Source organism: Branchiostoma belcheri, unplaced genomic scaffold (assembly GCF_001625305.1).
Source record: "Branchiostoma belcheri isolate BF01 breed outbred unplaced genomic scaffold, Haploidv18h27 scaffold126, whole genome shotgun sequence".
Classification (NCBI taxonomy): domain Eukaryota; kingdom Metazoa; phylum Chordata; class Leptocardii; order Amphioxiformes; family Branchiostomatidae; genus Branchiostoma; species Branchiostoma belcheri.
Window position 1 is genome coordinate 57268 of NW_017802669.1, and position 18979 is coordinate 76246.

Below are 18979 nucleotides of genomic sequence, written 5' to 3' on the forward strand. Positions count from 1 at the left end.
TAGCTCTCGGAAATCTGAAACCTACAATATCTTGTTGACTTGTTCCCACTTGAAACAGTAAAAAAAAAGAAAATAACAATAAAAAAGATCATACAAGTAAATGCAAGGAGTGGAAGGGGCACTTTATTTGAAATGACAGGCTTACAAAAATGATATAACCTACTGCAATTATGATGATGATGAATTATTGTACAGATGGAGTTTGCAGTATTTTATACTTCCCAGCTTACTCGTGTTCTATATATTTATAGAAATTAACCTTCTTGCTCCTGAAGTAGCAGTTTGGCAACAGATTTGTATTAGTCACAGGTTAAGGTAGCAGGGAGAAGGTTAACAACTGCTGTGTATAATCCACCACAGGCGGTATAACAAATTATACACAAGGCTTCATTTTGAGTTAACAAACTTTATAAGACATCGTGTATTTGCAGGGAAGTAGTAGTGTCTATTAGGGCTGTTTACTGGTACATGTATACAGTACAGTAAAAATCTATTAGGTACAGGTCCAATATATCAAATCAATAAGTATCAGTACATACCCATATGACACAGAGGAGGTGGCATCTAGAAGGAGCAACTAATATGCAAGAGATCTTGCAAGTACAGATATTGTATGCAACAAGAAACAGTCCACATGGTTCTGTTTTGTTTGAATATGGCATAAGGCTGCCTATTTCTGTCCTGTTTTATCTGAATAAAGATTCTGTACGTCCAACCTACATGTATTGTTGTTTTAACTGTTAATATGGATGTTCTGAAGAACATAATTACAAGTATGTTAATTTGTCAAATTGTTCAGGTACTGGGTACCAGTCTAAACCATAATTTCCAAGCATATCTTTAATTAACCCGTCCTGCTGGCATTCCTGGCACAATATTTTTCGATAATTTCATGTCTTAATTAGATCATAGACCCGCAAATTTTTTTGCCCTGCAGTGGCATAGTTACTTCCGCATTCGTTGCGTTTCGCTGCAGTGTGATGCGTTGCACGAGAAATATCCCCAAATCGTACCTATACAGGGTGTAATATAGATGGTACTGTATGTGCCGCGCGACATATGTTGCGCACAGCAGGACAGGGGTTTAAGTGGTTGTGTCAGTACCAATTTTGTCCGGCAGTATTCATATGCCAGACAGTTACCATTTTGCCACCTGCGCGTAAAGAAAAGAAAGTTACTGTACAATAAGAAAGCCTGATAAAAACGCCAAAAATAATCTGAATCCTAAACCTCTGTACACTGCAGCTGTACCTGATGCCATGTATACATGTACATGTAGGTACACAGTCCTCTGTTAGAGTCCCACAATCATGTACATGTATGTTTCACATGTAATATATTGACAGTCTTCCTCATTAAGTAAGTCTATGCTACTTACTACAAAATTGAACCCTTTTCACAAGGCTTTATATCATGATCATACATGTACATTGTGTACCAAAACCACTCTACAAATCCGAATATAGTTTTATCAGGTTGGTAGAACATAGAATACTGAGATTTTTTTGTACATGGCCAGCAATGTCTCTTACCTTACCTTGTTTCCATTTTGTGGCGAAAAGCAACAATCAACAATCTGGGCTAACGAGAATCTTAATTCTGTCCTTCCACATTTTTTGTCAATTTTAACTACAAAATTCATGAAAAACAACTTGGAACTTTCTCCACATACGAGTGCATTTCAAAGACTATGTTTCCTGAGTTTTTGTTTGCTATAAACAGTCACTCTTAAAGTATACAGCTGACAAGGACCGTAACTGTTTTTAGCAGTGGTTACGATCAGTGTCCAGAGAGTTCTATGCTTAAGAAAACAACAATTTGTATTAACAAAACAATTGGCTACTCAGCTAAAATGAACATAAAGAGTCATAAAGTTTCAAAGAACTCCAAAGCTCCATGCTTCACGCGAACTGTACATAGAATAAAAACAAGAGCAACTAAAAACCGAACATGTGCATGTAGCTACATTGTATGTTCTTGATGATTGGAAACATCAAAACTACTGTAACTGTATCACATGTACATTGTACAAAAGTACCTTAAAAATTTGCACAGTTGTAGTTGTTTTTCAGTCTACAGTTCATTGAACAGAGGTCACAAAATGATTACTCTTCGTCAGACGTATCTACTTCTGTTTTGCTGTCGTCATCAGAATCATCTGAACTTTCTACATCAGACTTGTTATCATGGCCAGCTTTGCTCGTACTGCCAGTGTTATCCACTTTGGCGCTTTCCTTATCTGATACAGGAGCAGGGTTGTCACTGTCCTGATGGTTGGCATCAGGGTTCAAAGTGTCATCATCATCATCATTGTCCTGATGGTTGTCGGTGTTGCCATCAGTGTTCAAAGTGCCATCATCAATGTCATCATCATCATCATTGCCATCATCATCTGATTTGTCATTGTCCTGATGGTTCTCAGCAGTGTTGCCATCAGCATCCAAAGTGTCATCATCACTGTCATCATCATCATCCTCGTCATCTGTGAAGATGAAGGGCCCACTCTTGGCCGGTCTGGGTAAGGACGCTCTCTTCTCCTTAGTCTTCATCCACTCCTGCACCTTCTTCTTCAGATCCTCCTTCAAGTAGTCCAAGATTCCTGAAGAAATCGAACAACAAAACTTCATTCACTTTCAGACACTTCAACATAGTACTGGCAAACAGACTGAGAACATCCAACTGTGATTCAAGTCTTTGAAATCATACTTCAGATAGGAAACATTTCAACAGATTTCAGAAGCAACACCAATGATGATGAACACAGAACACCAATGCACACAACAAAACTTCATTCACTTTCAGACACTTCAACACAGTACTGGCAAACAGACTGCAACAAAGGAAAGACACTAGGTGACACTACCTCTAGCTTCCAATGTACACCAGAAGTGTTGTTTTTTTTGCTATTCTCTGATGAAATGAGAAAGATTATCTATTGCCATTTTCTTGTAAATTTTTTCTTACTAAACCATCGAGTGTGAGTCTGCAACAGAGGCTAGAATGAGACCTACAATTTTATAGCAATAGCAGGGCTCGAAATGCCACCTGCATATGCAGGTGATAAGGCAGGTAAAATTGAAGCTGTGCAGGTATTTCTGATGTCTACCTGCACCTAACCTGCACTGGTCCATGTACTGGGTATATGCAGGTTAGTGCAGGTAAAATTGGAGCCGTGCAGGTATTTCTGATGTCTACCTGCAACTAACCTGCACTGGTCCATGTACTGGGTATATGCAGGTTAGTGCAGGTAAAATTGGAGCTGTGCAGGTATTTCTGATGTCTACCTGCAACTAACCTGCACTGGTCCATGTACTGGGTATATGCAGGTTAGTGCAGGTAAAATTGGAGCTGTGCAGGTATTTCTGATGTCTACCTGCAACTAACCTGCACTGGTCCATGTACTGGGTATATGCAGGTTAGTGCAGGTAAAATTGGAGCTGTGCAGGTATTTCTGATGTCTACCTGCACCTAACCTGCACTGGTCCATGTACTGGGTATATGCAGGTTAGTGTAGGTAAAATTGGAGCTGTGCAGGTATTTCTGATGTCTACCTGAATTGGTCTGTGTACTGGGTTTAAACACACGCAGCTGCATGTGAATTTTTATCTGCTGCAGTTTTTTGCATGAATCATTTTAAACAGTGGTGCAGGTAAAATTTGTCTTGTGCAGGTAATTTCAAGTTGACAAAAGTATTTGGAGCCCTGGATAGATTTACATGTAAGGATTTCCCCACCATCCATGTCTTGTCTGTCACAGTCTGGGACTCTGAGCTTCAGTCTCCGAAACCGTCTCCTTGCCTGCGTATGGTGCTTCAACCTTGGGGAAAAACAGGAACAATTCAAGACAAAGGATTCAAGTCCAGAGGTTTAGGTTCAGTTCCAGACTTGTAAGTCCGGACCTAAACCCATGGCATATAAAAAATTACATGTTGGCAACCTTGCAATGTTGTCTGGGTGAAACTTTGGCCAAATAACATGGAGGCTGATACTTGATGATGCCCGATGGCAATGTTTTCTCCATTTGCAGCAAAGATTTTGCAATCTACAGAAGGTTTTAGGTGGTTTGGAAAGAAAAGGGGTATGTGAAATGGTCTTTTATGGTAATAAGTCCGGACTCGGTTCTTGACTTTTAGGTTTTTTTGGAGTTGAACCTAAACATTCTTACAAGTCCGGATCCAAGTCCAGTGAACCGGTATGCACCACTAGGCAGAAATTTGTGGACCCTTAAGGTCATGTTGATTTGATTATATGGATGATATCCTCTGGGAACCCCAAAACTGATGTGAAGTTGCCTTCGTTATGAAATCTAGGTGGTCATGAAGGTTGAACAATTTTTTTATTGGCATGGTGAATAGTAGACTCTTCATTTTGTCCTTTGGAATGGATTTTGGCATTCTGCGACATAAGTATTATTTTCCAATATTTCTTTTTTTTAGTTTACAGCATATATTTGCTCATTTTGCAGCTACCTTTCTTTTTTTGGGGGGGGGGGAACGGACAAAAATTCATGTCATCCATGTAATCAAATCAACATGCTCTAAGCATTTTTTAAAAACTTTAATAAACAAATAAGTTTGGAGCAACGTGATCGACCTACCAGTCCATGTTTTTGGCGATGTCTTGCCAGTCAATGTCATAATCAAATTCTGCTTCACTCTTGTAGATCCTGCAAAATAGAGAAATTGTAATATAACTAGAAAGGCCGACATTTGCTTGAGAGCAAATGCAACAGATGGCTTCACCACATCCCCCATACCGAAAATGGATCTATCCTACGATGGCTGCCAATAGTCTACACCCCCATGCAGCAATGGAACCTTCCAATGCCGGAAATAGCCAAAAAGCCCTATTTTACATAACTTTAAAGTGGTGTATGTCAAAATCATGAATGACATTCTTTGGACATGTGTCCAAGGTATCCCCACCCATACCAAATTTCAGGTCATTCGGATTTAATATTAGGGCACAGGAGCCAAAAATGTACATTTTTGGTCCGAAAATAGCAAAAAGCCTTATTTTTCCCAATTATAAAGTGGTGTATGTCAAAAGCTTGAATGACTTTTTGTAGACATATGTTCAAGGTATCCCCATACCAAAAAACCCAAATAAAACAATTTTTCAAAAAAATGAAAAAAAACGCGTCAGGGTATTTGCCCACTCTACCTTCATGCCAAATTTCGTGACATTTGGCCTGAAAATGGCAGAGATGAATCCATTTAAAGAAATGGCAGGAGGAGAAGGAGAAGAAACATGAGGGAACACAATATGTCTTCACCACTTTGTGGTGAAGCCATAATTGTAATAATATATATAATTCATTCCCCAAAAAATTAGCAGACTTAGAAATTGGAAAAAAGTCAACAACCCAAAAAGTGTTGAAACTTGATATTTTAAACATATCCCTGTAAATGGTTGATTATATTAATTTTATCATATTACTAGATTTCCGAGATCTCATACCTCCATGAAATATGATCTTGATATGTAAATGTAAATTTCTTCTTTAATTGTGCAAATGACCTCTGCATTAAAATGATATATGCATCGTGATGTATGTTAACTTTTGATTACTTAACTTACAGATGTCCCAAGTATGACATTCTCATCATTCACCATTACGAAATCATAGAATTTTCGCATTAATTATGCAAATTAGGTCATCATTTGCATAATTAGTATCTGTTGAAGTTCCGCCTGCCGTACTACGTAGGTTACATGTATTACATTACATGTATGTAAGTAGTATAATGTAAAACACTGTAATTATAGAATTTCCTCATTAATTATGCAAATAAAGTCCTCATTTGCATAATTTGCATTTAATTATGTACATCTCTCTCTCAGCTACCTACACATCAAAAATAATGAAAATATGTTGTTCCTGTCTGGACTTATTGGATTTTAAACATTTCGCCAGAAAGTGCCCTGCAGTTCCAGAACAAGCCGCTAGGGGGCCCAAACTCATATGACTTCTTCCCAAGCACGAGAGCTACCTTCGAATCAAAATTTCATGACCCCAGCATGTCCAGATCGCGAGATATCAAAACCGGAAGTTGCGCTGCAGTACCAAGGGAAGCCACTAGGGGGACCAAAATCTCATCATTTTCAGTTTTTGTCACACCCTACCAACACACCAAGTATGAAACCAATCCATCCAGGCCTTCTTGAGTTATCTTGTTGACCAACAGACAGACGGACAGATAAATGCAACTGAAAATATAACCTCCATGACACATTTCCTGGAGGTAAATATATCATATCATACAAACGTGCCCAAGTGACCACCTCCATATGCCAGCCATCTGGCGATAACGGTTGCTTTCTCTCGGCCCCAAATTTTCCTTACAGACATAAAACTTTCCTAGTAAGCAACCGCAAATGACACAATTTGGGACCACATATGGCCCAATCTCTGTCTATGACGACCACATTTTCAAGTGTGTGGCAGAAAATGTTGATGATATCTTGATGGAATTGATTTACACAGCATAACTTTTTTCTTGATCAGTTTTCTTGCTCTCTGTTTAGTCTTGTTGCCATCTTCCTTGTATAAGCAGACCACTTTTCTTAGGTCCCCTGGTTAGACATCCTAGTCAAGATCGTTGGAAACCTTAAGACAAAATAGATAACTTACTCATCTATGAGCTGTGCATCTCGCTCTGGGTTCCATATGGGTGATCCTTGTTGGAAAGACAGCCAGTTTATCAGAACCAACCTAGGGGGATAAAAATCATAAATATATAGTGTACAAGTATTGAGGTTAGTGTAGTCCTGTAGCTTTTTGAGGCCGTAGGGGCAGTGAGTTGTTGATCCACTGTGTCGAGGGCACAGTATTGGAAGGTGGAGCCCATCCCTCTCCTTCCGCTGCCTTTACCCCCCCCCCCGTAATGTTTATGCATTACATTATCTATCATTGCCATTTCTGTGAATTTCTTAAAACATCTACTGTTAGTTTGTGTAACATTACAGTGCTACAATCTGCGTAAAAAGTGGGCTTCATTGCGTGTTATACGCTAAGTCGTGATGGTATTGTTTTATTGTGCCGTTCTTCTACAAACAGCCAGCAGAATTATGAAGATACTCGTTCTCAATACACATGCTGCAAACTAAAGTAATGGCAGTCCTACGAAAATTCTCTTTGTAATGTATAAGCGCTTTATATCGACGTACAATGGTTGTGAAGTACGTGTTTTCGCACATCTTGTGCCACCGGATCAGTGGTAATTGGCTACTCTACAAGTGAAAGAACCGCGTCTGTGGAAAGAACCGCGTCTGTGGGCCTTGATAAATTATTCATAAGTCGGTCACTGTAGAAATTTACTGGACGGCATTCAGTGACGAGCACCCCCCTAACCAAAGTCAGGTACCCAATTTACACTTGGGTAGAGTGAGGAAAATCATGTAAACTGCCTTTCCCAAGGACACAATGTCTTGACTTAGGAATGCAAGGAATGGAATTGCTGACTTCACAGTTTTGTGTTTGTGTTCCTCATATTTTTTGGAGCTTTTTTTGCTACATTGTATATTTCCTAAGAAGCCAGCCTTGTGGAGGAACCTGGTCTTTCTGTTGGCCCAAGGAATATAAATGTTGTCAATGATGTGTTTCCTATTACAGTCTGGAAAAAAATATGATCGGAAGGTCGGGATAAATTTTTTTTTTATTTTACCCAGTGATACAACAAATACAGCTATTAATCTAGCACTAAAATGCATCAGTACACTCATATTCTAACAGCATATTCACTCCTAGATATAAATTAGTGGCTGAAACACAGTGCTTAATTTAATCTATTTTATTTCAGTCTAGTTTAGACTAGTTAAATTTAGAACAAAATGGGAATGTGACATGAGATTTTCATAAATACTATTTTTTGCCCTTTGCCAAATCGCTGAATTTCAGTTGTTTTATTTTTAACCCAAACGTTAGCTCTGGTTCTTGGTTCCAGTACCCACCACTGCAGAATGTATGTCGGATCAGAAATTTTATGTCTCTCATCAACAGTTGACCAAAAAAGGGCTATGGTCGGGAATTTTACCTAGGGTCGGGTAACACGACAGTAGAAAATTTCTTGTCTTTAAATCCATGAAGTACAATACCGGTAAATACTAGTAGTACTCTCCAAGCAGAGGTTTGGGTTGGGGTTATTTTTGCCATGTTTTTAGGCTTTTTTATCAGAGTTTCTCTTTTGCACTGGAATTTTTTTTCTCACCCAACCCAAACTCTGTAGTCGAAAGCTTAAATGTGCCATAAACCTAATCACTTCAACACATTACAGTCATTCTGCAAGGAGGTGTGAACCAGTCGCATGAATAGGCACAGTCAGCAGGAGGCGTGTGGCCCAATGAATGTCTTTCTGACTTGCTAGATGTGTGATAATCCACCACAGTAAAATGGATATCTCTTATGATAATTTGATGGTTCCCGGGGAGGAGCACTGTCACGTTTCTTGAATAGGTTTGCCCCGCCCCGGGGTGAGTGCCAGCAGAGGTTGGGTTTGGTGGGAGAAAAAAATTCCAGTGCAAAACAGGAACCCCGATAAAAAAGCCTAAAAACACGCCAAAAATAACCTCAAACCCAAACCTCTGCTTGGAATGTAGGTAAATAGAGAAATATCACTCACCAGTGCTCATAACACTGTTTAGCACCCCTGACAGTGTTCATCATATCGGAGCAGGCCTGCCAGTTGATGTTCTGAGTGATGTTAGAGATGTCCTCCTGCCCTGTGACAGCCTGTACTGCTCGGATCAGCATCTTGTTCTCTTTGGCCGACCACGCTCCCCTGTCTGGAGGTTAGCAAGTCAACTGTAGTCAGCTAGACTGGACGCAGAATCAAGACGACTTGGACCATTACCTACTCAGCCCATCGAAAATCTTTATGAAACAAGTTTAAGCTGTAATCTCCAACACAAGAAATTGGACTCTGGGATTAAAGAGGCTATCTACATCAGGGCATTACAGCCATCCCTCAACTGAGACGGGGGCGCCACAGACTTTCTGCAACCTATGATCCACTGCTCACGGAGTCACGTGTGGTCACATGACGTCACGGAAGCGGTGGATTGTTCATTCCTTAACAAAGACTGGAGTTGTACAGTCGAAAATTTGGGTGAGTCCAATTTCTTGTGTTGGAAATTACAGCTTAAACTTGTTTCATAATGATCTCTACCAACACTGATGAACTTTCAACATCGCAAATCTGGTCAACTCGGCCCAATGCCCTTGGTCAACTCAGCAAACTACATGTATCCTGGTCAACTCAGCCCCCCGGCTTGGTAAACTCGGCCTAACCACCAAATTAACACAAAATATTGCACAATAGCAACTTCATGACTCAAAGCTGCATCTATTTACCAAATGTCATTTCATAGCTGTATATTCCACGGACACTTCTTTCTCTGGAGTTAGGCGATTTCTACCCCAAACTCATATACTAGTATTGATGAACTAAAACGCTGGGGTCTGGTACTCAGGCTAGTAGTAGTACTAAGAATAATTTGAACGTGTTTCGCTTTCAAGACTTCAAACACCGAATTCGGATATTGGAATCGACGCAGTTACACCTTTTGTTTAGATACACCAAATTTTGGCACATTTCACATTGACATGTCTGCTTTCTTGGGTGGGTATGACATAAATAAAATACAACACTGTGTATCCGCATCACCCTCAGTCTCAGCCCTCCCGCGGGTCAGATCTCCCTCCAGCCTTCGGGCGATCCGACCCCCATTCGGGCTGGAACCTCAGGCAATACGGAATACACTCTCACTCACTCACTCACTCACTGCACGGCTTAAAGAGCAGGCTTGCACTATATAAGAACCCAATAAATTCGGCTAACGTAAACTACCAGGCCCCATTCTGTCCCTGACTACCGTGGTGGTAACATGGGCACAGGGCTCTTGAAGACACTTTGTGTTTGTAACATATTGAAGACAGATAAGGAATTTATGTACATGTACAGTCTGTTTTACAGAAAGAAGATAGCCTCACCTTACCCAGAATATAGTAATTACACCACTGTACTGTTTTGCCAAGGTTTGGTGGTGTTATAGATTGGCCGGCAGTTACTTGAACAGTTCTAACAGAGATCCAGTCTACATGTATACTAGTGCTGCTTTCTCATACTACCAAATTGACACCACAATTGCAACCCATATTTCTAGACTCACTTACTATCCAAGCTATTTCAGTTGTGAGGTTGCCATTTTAGATATCTATAATTAGAGGCTTTGATGAAATGTTGACAAGACAGTTTGAAAAATTGAAATTTGACCACAAAGTTGGTTTTCCAGAAACTAAAAGTTGCAGATAGTATTTTCTTGATTTATGTGACTCAGTTACAGCTATCCCGATCATTCTGCATGGTTTGATATTGTTAGTTTGAAAACCAGTATAGAAAAAACATTTGAATTTGTTCAAAAAGAGTGACAGTTATTATGCTAATCTGTCCCTGCCATTGTTTTCGGTGGCTGGACCGTCTAGGATGTTTATTAGTTTATGTGGTTATGGGGGTCAATTCACTATTCAACCTGCTGGAGAAGCCACAGTGGGGAGTACTTCCTTATTGCATCGCCCTGGGCACCGAATCCTCCAGTTTAACGTCCGTTGTTCCCCGTCATGCAAGGGTTGGACGTCGTGGGGTGTCGTTCGTCGTTTAGAATACACCGTGTAGTATTCTATATGTATCTGCTATTTTATAGTAATAAGTTTGAGTGTCTACTAGTAGTCAGTTCTTTCTACAATATTTCCATAAGGCCACACCAATTCAATTTGTTGGTTCTCAGATTTTTTCAGAAAAAATAGGAAGTGACAGGGCGAAAAAATAAAAACAGGTCTTACTTACTCTAGGCATCCTATCATAGCCACTAATATGTAGGATAGGAGCCATGAAGTCAACACAAAAGTCTGGGTTAATATTTAAACAATGATTTAACTTTTAATCAAACCACTGCATTGATAGATGGAAAAACTGTAACTAGGGAGAAAAGGACTGCTAGGGCAATATGAGCATTTTTGAGTTGATTCAGAACCAGAATCTTTTCTTTTTTTTGCAAATCAGAAAAAAATGAAGAGGCGAATACGAGAACCAACAAATTAAATTGGTGTGGCCTAATGTGTAATAAGTGGCGTACTTTTCCCTTTCCCTTTCATGTAAAGGAACCTCTGCTTGATGTGGTCCTCGAAGCGACCCATGGACCTGCTGATGCGTGCCCAGCGAGGGCCGTGCTGCTTGTACAGCCTCAGCAGCAGCTTATCCTCCTCTGGGGAGAACCTGAAATGGTCAAAGGAAAAGTCATCTCGATCCAGTTTCAGCTCACTTAACAGCTACAGTAACTCGTCCACTTGCTGTAACAAAGAAGACAGATGCTATGTACAGTATTTACAGGTATATTGTACCAGGGAAATTCCCCTGGCTCTTTACAAAAAGCACAATGAACAGTCGTAAGTACTTCAACCCTCTCCAACTCCCAACCTCTTAGTCCATGGGCAGGGTCGCTAACCACTGGACTACGCATGCTAGCTAAAAGGTCCTTCTTAAATAAGGTAGGGTGACACCCATACCCAGTTCGATAGCCCTTGGGTCACACAGTTGTGCACACATCGTAAAGTAAAGTAAAGTAGAACAGTCCTTACTTGCCACTTTTCTCCGGATTGCTGAACATATACCTGGCTTTGGTATAGACGTTCCATAGTGGCCGGTTCAGTCCCTGGGCTATAGGACATACAAAACATAATGTTACACTTTTTATGACTTGGACTTTTTAAAAAATCAAATAATGTTAGGCCACAATGTTGCACAGGTGAATAAAAAAATGACCTCCCCAGAGGCTTTAGCCTGGGTGCCATCCTCCATACTCCATGGTAGCTAGTGACAATATGGAGCCAGTGGTAACTACGGAGTATGGTACCCAGGCTGCCGAAGCTCCACAGAACTCAAGAACTCAGTACAGTGCCAACTTATAAATGCAGCAAAAGGCCAGCATGTGGTGAAAGTCGCAATATCATAAGTATATGTACTACATGTACCTCAAATTCACAATACTAACTTTGTATTCCTGTGGTTTAGCAGCATGTTTTTTACCTGCAATTTTTTTCATTTGCCCATTTGCATTAGTTTGGGGGTCTTCAGAGGATGTCATCCATAAAATTAAGCCTTACCTAGATGCCTGAGCATCCCTGACTCGTGGATGAGTTTCTTCAGGTTCTTTTTCTCCGGGTACTGATGCGGGAAGAGAAGAGTTCTGTTGTCCTCCACACCGTGCATCTGCCAAATCATGGACAAGGCAATTAGAGATGGCAGACTTCACCCCGTCAATTACCAATGCTGCTTCGCAACCCATTGTGAAATAGCAGTACTGAGGATCTGTGAAAAACACAGGTCATACATGTAGGTACACAAACCACAAACAAATTTCACACCCTTACATAAAATGCCGGCTTAAAAAAAGACCAACAAATTACTCAAAATAGTCAATAAGTCATGCATTCAAGTACTGGGGTAATCAACCAAGGATTTAGGTTTTTGCAAACTGTAGAACTATCCTAGAGTGGAATTATCAAACTCACTGCCACCAAGTACAGAGGGGGAATCCTCACTAGATAGCTGTAAACAATGTTTAGAGTTGCAAAATGTCTAAAAGCTAGGTGTAACAGGACTGAGATCATTCTATGTAATACAGCTAGCTGCCGCTGCTCCGCATGCCTGCAAGCTGGCGTGTTATGCCAAGGGGCAGTTATACATGTACCGGCTACACTGATATAGATACAAATCTAAAATGTATTTACCTCACAAAAGCTTTCCATGTTCTTCTTTAAAATGGCTTTCTCTTGTCTACTGAAGTGTCCAAATCTGACGGTCACTCCTGGAAAAAGATAAAATAACAACAATGAATGACATTTAACTTACTAGATGTAGAAATTTAACTGTGACAACGCAATCTCCAACTTTCAGAAAGTATTTAGTATACGTCCCTTGGATAGGATTACTCTCCAAGCAGAGGTCTGGGTTTGGGGTTATTTTTAGCATTGTTTTTAGGCCTTTTTATCGGGGTGTCTCTTTTGCACTGAATTTTTCCCACCAAAGAGAAACCCCAATAAAAAAGCCTAAAATAAAAACAACGCTAAAAATAACCCCAAACGCAAACCTCTGCTTGGAGAGTAGGATAGGATGTTTCATGGAGGTCCTGTGTTTGGGGAGAGCCACACCCCACGCATGTTTAAGAACCCACCACACCTTTCAAAAAGAGTAGGGGCATGCCCAAGGTGCGATGGTCCAAATTCTACAGTCCGAAGTTGGTGCTTCACTCAAATCATCGAGGCCCCGTCTCGTATATTTAAGTAAGCCTCAAGGATTCTACCCTTCATGGTAGTTGAAGAGACTCACTTGGCTATATCTTCAAACAAAACTAATTATTCCTGTTAATCACAATTTTTTTCCCAGTACTTTTATATTCGTGGTTTTCATGGTCACTTCTGTACTGTGAACTTATCATTCCCATAAACAACTAATTTGCCAGATTCCTTTTTGCCACACCTTCCATAACCGCAATTATATAGTTCCTCAAACGTGTCCATTTTTCTCATACCCCAGACTTCCACTACAACAAACATAAAGTGACTTACGGTAAATGAAATCATCTATTTTACCTTTTTCTTTGAGTTCTTGTACATCTTCAGCAGACAGTGCTTGTACACCCTTCAGCCATATGTCTTCTGCATCCCCAGTACTGCTGGTTTCTGCCCTCCTCTTACGAGATTCCCGAATCGCTCTTATTCGAGGTGACGATCTTGCTGGTCTTGTTGTCGAACTTGAAGGGATGGAATCTTCAAACTCCTCTCCACTACTGTCACTATCCTGGTCTTCATCCTCATTATCTGTTATGACCTGGTCCTGAGCTTCTTCTGGGCTTCCTTCCTCGTTTTCTTCTTCTACCGGGGTTTCTTTCTCCGTACTGTTCCGTTGCTTTCCCTTCCTTTCCAACTTTCTTCTCTTCTCAGCATGTTCTTTGTCCACTGAAGACTCTGCTTCTTCCAAAACGTCTTTCTTTGTTCTTTTTCTTCTGTCTGTGATATTGTTTTCAGCAGACCCGCTGGGAAGCTTACTGGTACTTGGAACTTCATCTACGGAGTCTTGTGATGTGTTTTCTTTGACTGTATCTCCTGTATTTTCATTAGACACATGTTGATCATGCGTAGTAGCATTGTTCCCAACATTCTGTTGTTCTCTGCTTTTTTGCTTGTTCTTTCTTGATAGTCTACTTTTCTTTTGTGGAGTGATAGCAACAGTGCTATTGTCGTGTGATTGGTAACTAAACAGATCGTCTTTTTCCTTCCTTTCTGCACTAGTTCCTCTTCCCTTCCCCACACTTGTGTCAAAGTTAGGCTGAGTGCTGGTTGTCCTGATCATACCTTGACTGGACTGTTTTGTACCTAAACTTGAGCTTTTGTTCTGTCCCCATCCGAACATGTCAAACACCTCGGACACTGCCTGTGACTCCTGGCCTGCATCCTCAATGCACCAGACAGGCAGTTTACTTGCAGAAGACTTTGGCTTGTCCTTAGAGGCATTTCCAGTTGTATTTGCCTTGTTATTCTCTATTGCATGTCTCCTGGGAACTGCCAGGGGGCTCTTTACAGGTGAGCCAACATCAGATTCTGGAACTTCGGATTCTGACTGAGAGGTGTATGCAGATTCTGTCCTCTTGTCTTTTGACTTTTTCTTCTTCTTACCAGCTGTGTTGGGATCATTTTGATTTTCAGAAGACACGTCACCATTCAGTGTTGTACCTTGTGAGTGTGGCACAATTTTCTCACCATTTCCCCCTGAACTCAAACCTGACTCTTCATTTTTCCTCTTCTGTTTCTTCTTCGATTTCTCAGGTTTTGGCGATTCCTGTGTTGGAGGTATGATATCACTGTCTTCAGCTGCTGAGGCCTGCCCTTCTAAAGTGTTTGATTCTGCATCTTTATCCTTCTTTTTCTTCTTCTTTTTGTGGTGCCTTTTTCCTTCATACTCTTCAACATTGTCATGATCAGCTTGACGTGTCGAAACGCTATCTGAAGTTTCTACTTTCTCCTTTTCCTTCTTCTTCTTGTGTCTCTTCTTGTCTTCACCTTCAACATTATCATCTCCAGACTGGACAGTAGGAACATTTGTGGCCTGCTCTTCTGCAGCACTTGATTCTACATCCTTGTCCTTTTCCTTCTTTTTCTTCTTCTTCTTGTGTCTTTTCTTGTCATCACCTTCAACATTACTATCTGCAGACTGGACAGTTGAAATATTTGTGGCTTGCTCTTCTGCAGCACTTGATTCTACATCTTTGTCCTTTTCCCTCTTTTTCTTCTTCTTCTTCGTGTGTCTTTTCTCATTGTCACTTCCCTCCTGTCCAGACTGGACAGTTGAAACACTTGCACCGGTGTCAGTATCAACTCCTGATGTTTCATCCGACGTCCCATCTTTCTCTCCATGCTTCTTCTTTTTCTTCTTTTTACCTGACTTGGGCACAAGACCACTACTGTACTTTGAAGGCGAAGACTTTACTGGGTCTAAAGGCTTCTTGAAAGTGTCCTCTTGGACCAACAGACCGTCAGCATCAAGGCGAATAGGAGGCTGACTCTCTTGGCTACTCTGGCTTTTTGGTATCCAAGGGAAGATTTCGCTTACTGATCTGTTTTCAGAGTTTGTTTGCAGACTATTCCTGGGTGCAATGCTCTTGTCTTCTTCCTCTGTTGCGGTACATGTACTACTATGTTTCTTTTCTTGACCACTTAGAGGGAAGTACTCCATCTGAGAGAGGGAAGTGATGCCGTGGTCCATACCTGTGCTGCTCTGACTCGACGTTCTCTCCCTTCTGTACTTCCTTCTCAGGAGAGTGCCAGAGGAGCCTTTTGAGGGAGACATTGGCAGACTGTCTGCTGTGACACTGCTGTTGCTTATACCTCCGTTAACATTTTTGCTTTGGCCTGAAAGAATTGGCGGTACGTCTTTGTTTTTCTTCTCTCTTGAAGTTGTTTTTCCCTCACCAGCCTTGTCAGATGTTTCAGCCAACGATTTCACCTGCAGGTTTTTCATTTGCTTCTTCTTGTACACTCTGCTCTTGTTCACTACAATGTCGTGACTGTCACGGGTGTAACCGCCATCGCCGCTTCCCACGTCCGAGGTGTCTGCCAGGCTTCCCTGGCTGTCCAGCCTCTTTCTCTTCTTACTTGGAGATGCCATGACAGCATCTATGGCTTCCAATATTTGTACGATACTGCAGGCTTTGTCTGTGTGTATTTATGGTATGTTTTATATTCTTGGGGTGTCTGAACGATGATCATGAAGTGCCATTGCTTCCCACAAATATAAGTGAAACTGAAAGGAAAAAGAAGCATATAGATATTGATAAGACAGTAAATGGTGAAGCCTTCTCATACAACATTTGCACTCACTGTATGGCCATGTTGACTTGATTATAGGGATGGCATCACCTGGGAACCCCAAAACTAATGCAAGTGAGCAAATAAAAAAAAAGGCTGGCAAAAAAGGTGCCTTCATTATGAAATCTACATGGTCATGAAGGTTGAACAAAATGGCTACTAGTAAACACACAGAGTATGGTATGGCAAATAATAGACTCATCATTTTCATTTCTTCGCATTTTCTCCCTTTCCTTAAAATGGTTCTACGAAATAAGTATTGTTTTTTTTTAATATTTGTTGTTTTCTTTTGCAATTTACGGCATATATTTGCTCATTCTGCAGCTGCTTTGTGCGATTTACAGAATGGCAAATAACTTTTTAAAGAAATAAATGCGCATGCAGGTGTCATCTTTATAATCAAATCAACCTGTACCCTGATACATGTAATAAGTAACCTTATAATACTTATATATGATACCAAGGAGGTTAAACCTCCTTGATGGTACCAACAAATCCTGCCCTTGTGCTATATATTATCGGCGTGGCTATTTACACTCCCGGAGTGTATATAAAAGACAAATAGATTTTATATACACTCCGAAATACTAGCCTCCTTTGTAGGCCCAAAACCTGGGTTTTTGTGAGTGTTTGAGGATTCAGGGGCACCAAGTTTAAACCTCGGTCTTCAAGTTTATCTTAATATATTGGATGATGAAAATCAGAAAACAACACGGAAATCTCCACCGAAGTTCGGTCGAGCGGACCGCCCCGCCCCGCTTGCGCGGGGCCCGGGACCCTCCGCTCCCGGCGGCGGCGGCGAGACCGGTCGCGCGCCCTGGCGTCCTCGCTACCTGGTTGATCCTGCCAGTAGTCATAGGCTTGTCTCAAAGTTTAAGCCATGCACGTGCAAGTTTAAACTGTCTCAGTGAAACTGCGAATGGCTCATTAAATCAGTTATGGTTCCTTTGATCGTCACATCCTACATGGATAACTGTGGTAATTCTAGAGCTAATACATGCGGAAGAAGCGCCGACCTCACGATCTGGCGTGCATTTATCAGACCAAGACCAACCCGGGGTTCGCCCCGGTCCCTTTGGTGACTCCGGATAACACAGCCGATCGCGCGGTCTTCGCACCGGCGACAGATCATTCGAATGCCCTATCAACTTTCCGGGAGTGTATATAAAAGACAAATAGATCTTATATACACACCGGGAGTGTATATAAAAGACAAATAGATTTTATATACACTCCCAGAGTGTATATAAAAGACAAATAGATTTTATATACACTCCTGGAGTGTATATAAAAGACAAATAGATTTTATATACACTCCGGGAGTGTATATAAAAGACAAATAGATTTTATATACACTCCGGGAGTGTATATAGCCACGTTCATATATTATTTATGTATTTTAAAAAAAGGTCACTAGTAATTTGAATTTGAAAAGGAATTCATTTGATTTAATAATGATTGCTTCTTTTGTTTTCGGGCAAAAAGTAAAATGTATCATTCTGTATAATACATGTACATTTAACGTTACCTTAGTCCTAGTCCCGCCAAAGCAAAGCATGGCCCCCTCCCCAAGGTTTGGAAACTAACCCACGCCACCACACACCACACTGTTCACAACTCTTTTCTTGGACTGTATCGTTAAAATTCCACCAAATAAGAAATGTTTATCTTCCTAGTTCTCTTTTATGCCCTTCTGTTTGGTTCGAGCTTACCTGTGAGGAAAGTTACAGCTGAATTTGTGAAGTTTTTACAGGTCCGAACTCGCCAAGCTACTGCAGGCAGACATTTTGGAATCAACCAATAGCCAAAGGAGGTACACTTTCTTTATACGTAGATTTGCGAGTAAAAATATCATGAATAATCTTATTCGTGAACATACACATATGACAAAAGTATTAAATATACATATATAGAATTTTTGACGTCTTAAAATTTGCTTTTGTTGGCCCGAATGAGTTACTGCTGTTCCAAGTTTACCTGTACTTCAAGTGGTATCGTCTACTTTCACTTTCCCTGGGACCAGAAGATGCCACTTTGAAAAGGGGGTAACTAAATAAGCATTGTACTTAAAATATAACCTGTTTCTAACTTTAAACGATAGTAATACGTTACAATAACTTAACAAACTAATTATTTGAATATTGTAGTGAATTTGTTTACTGTAGCATTGTTGAAAAGTTCAACGCTCTGTCTAAATAAAAATCTCCCCTCTCTTCATTATCATAGTCGTACAGTCCAAAAAGAAAATGGCGGTAAACAGATAGGGTTTGTTTTTCTCTCGTGTCTACTAGACTGTCTCTACGTTACTACATCACCATGCCACCTAAGCGTCCTCGGGGAATCTTGGGACTACCAAAGGACCCCAAAAACATGGTGCTGTTCTCATTTACTGGTGAGTCCTGGCCTTCTGATGATGATGCTAGCAGCGATTCTGACTACCTGCCTCCTGGAGAAGATGGACCAGGGAAAAGTAGCAAGAAAGAAAAAGGCGGGAAAAAGATCGACACAAACAGTGACGACGAGGATTATGTACCGCCTGGTACCTCCCAGAAAGGTAAAG

General features: G+C 40.7%; 1 protein-coding gene across 4 annotated transcripts; it reads right to left on the reverse strand.

The window, feature by feature from the left end:
- Positions 1-990: 990 nt before the first annotated feature.
- Positions 991-18831, reverse strand: LOC109463442 (transcription termination factor 1-like). 4 transcript variants are annotated; one of them, XM_019760261.1, is made up of 12 exons: positions 18132-18409; positions 15203-16354; positions 13648-15082; positions 12787-12863; positions 12160-12265; positions 11635-11713; positions 11133-11272; positions 8621-8783; positions 6634-6714; positions 4597-4665; positions 3734-3816; positions 991-2599 (listed from the first exon to the last, which is right to left on the reverse strand). In XM_019760261.1, exons 2-12 carry the CDS (start codon positions 16217-16219, stop codon positions 2106-2108), a joined length of 3744 nt encoding a protein of 1247 aa, XP_019615820.1. In that variant the 5' UTR covers positions 16220-16354; positions 18132-18409; the 3' UTR covers positions 991-2105. The 4 variants fall into 4 exon arrangements, with proteins under 4 accessions (XP_019615820.1, XP_019615818.1, XP_019615817.1 ...); XM_019760259.1 differs by lacking the exon at positions 18132-18409 and adding an exon at positions 18735-18831 and having other exon boundaries at positions 13648-16354; XM_019760258.1 differs by having other exon boundaries at positions 13648-16354.
- Positions 18832-18979: the final 148 nt, after the last annotated feature.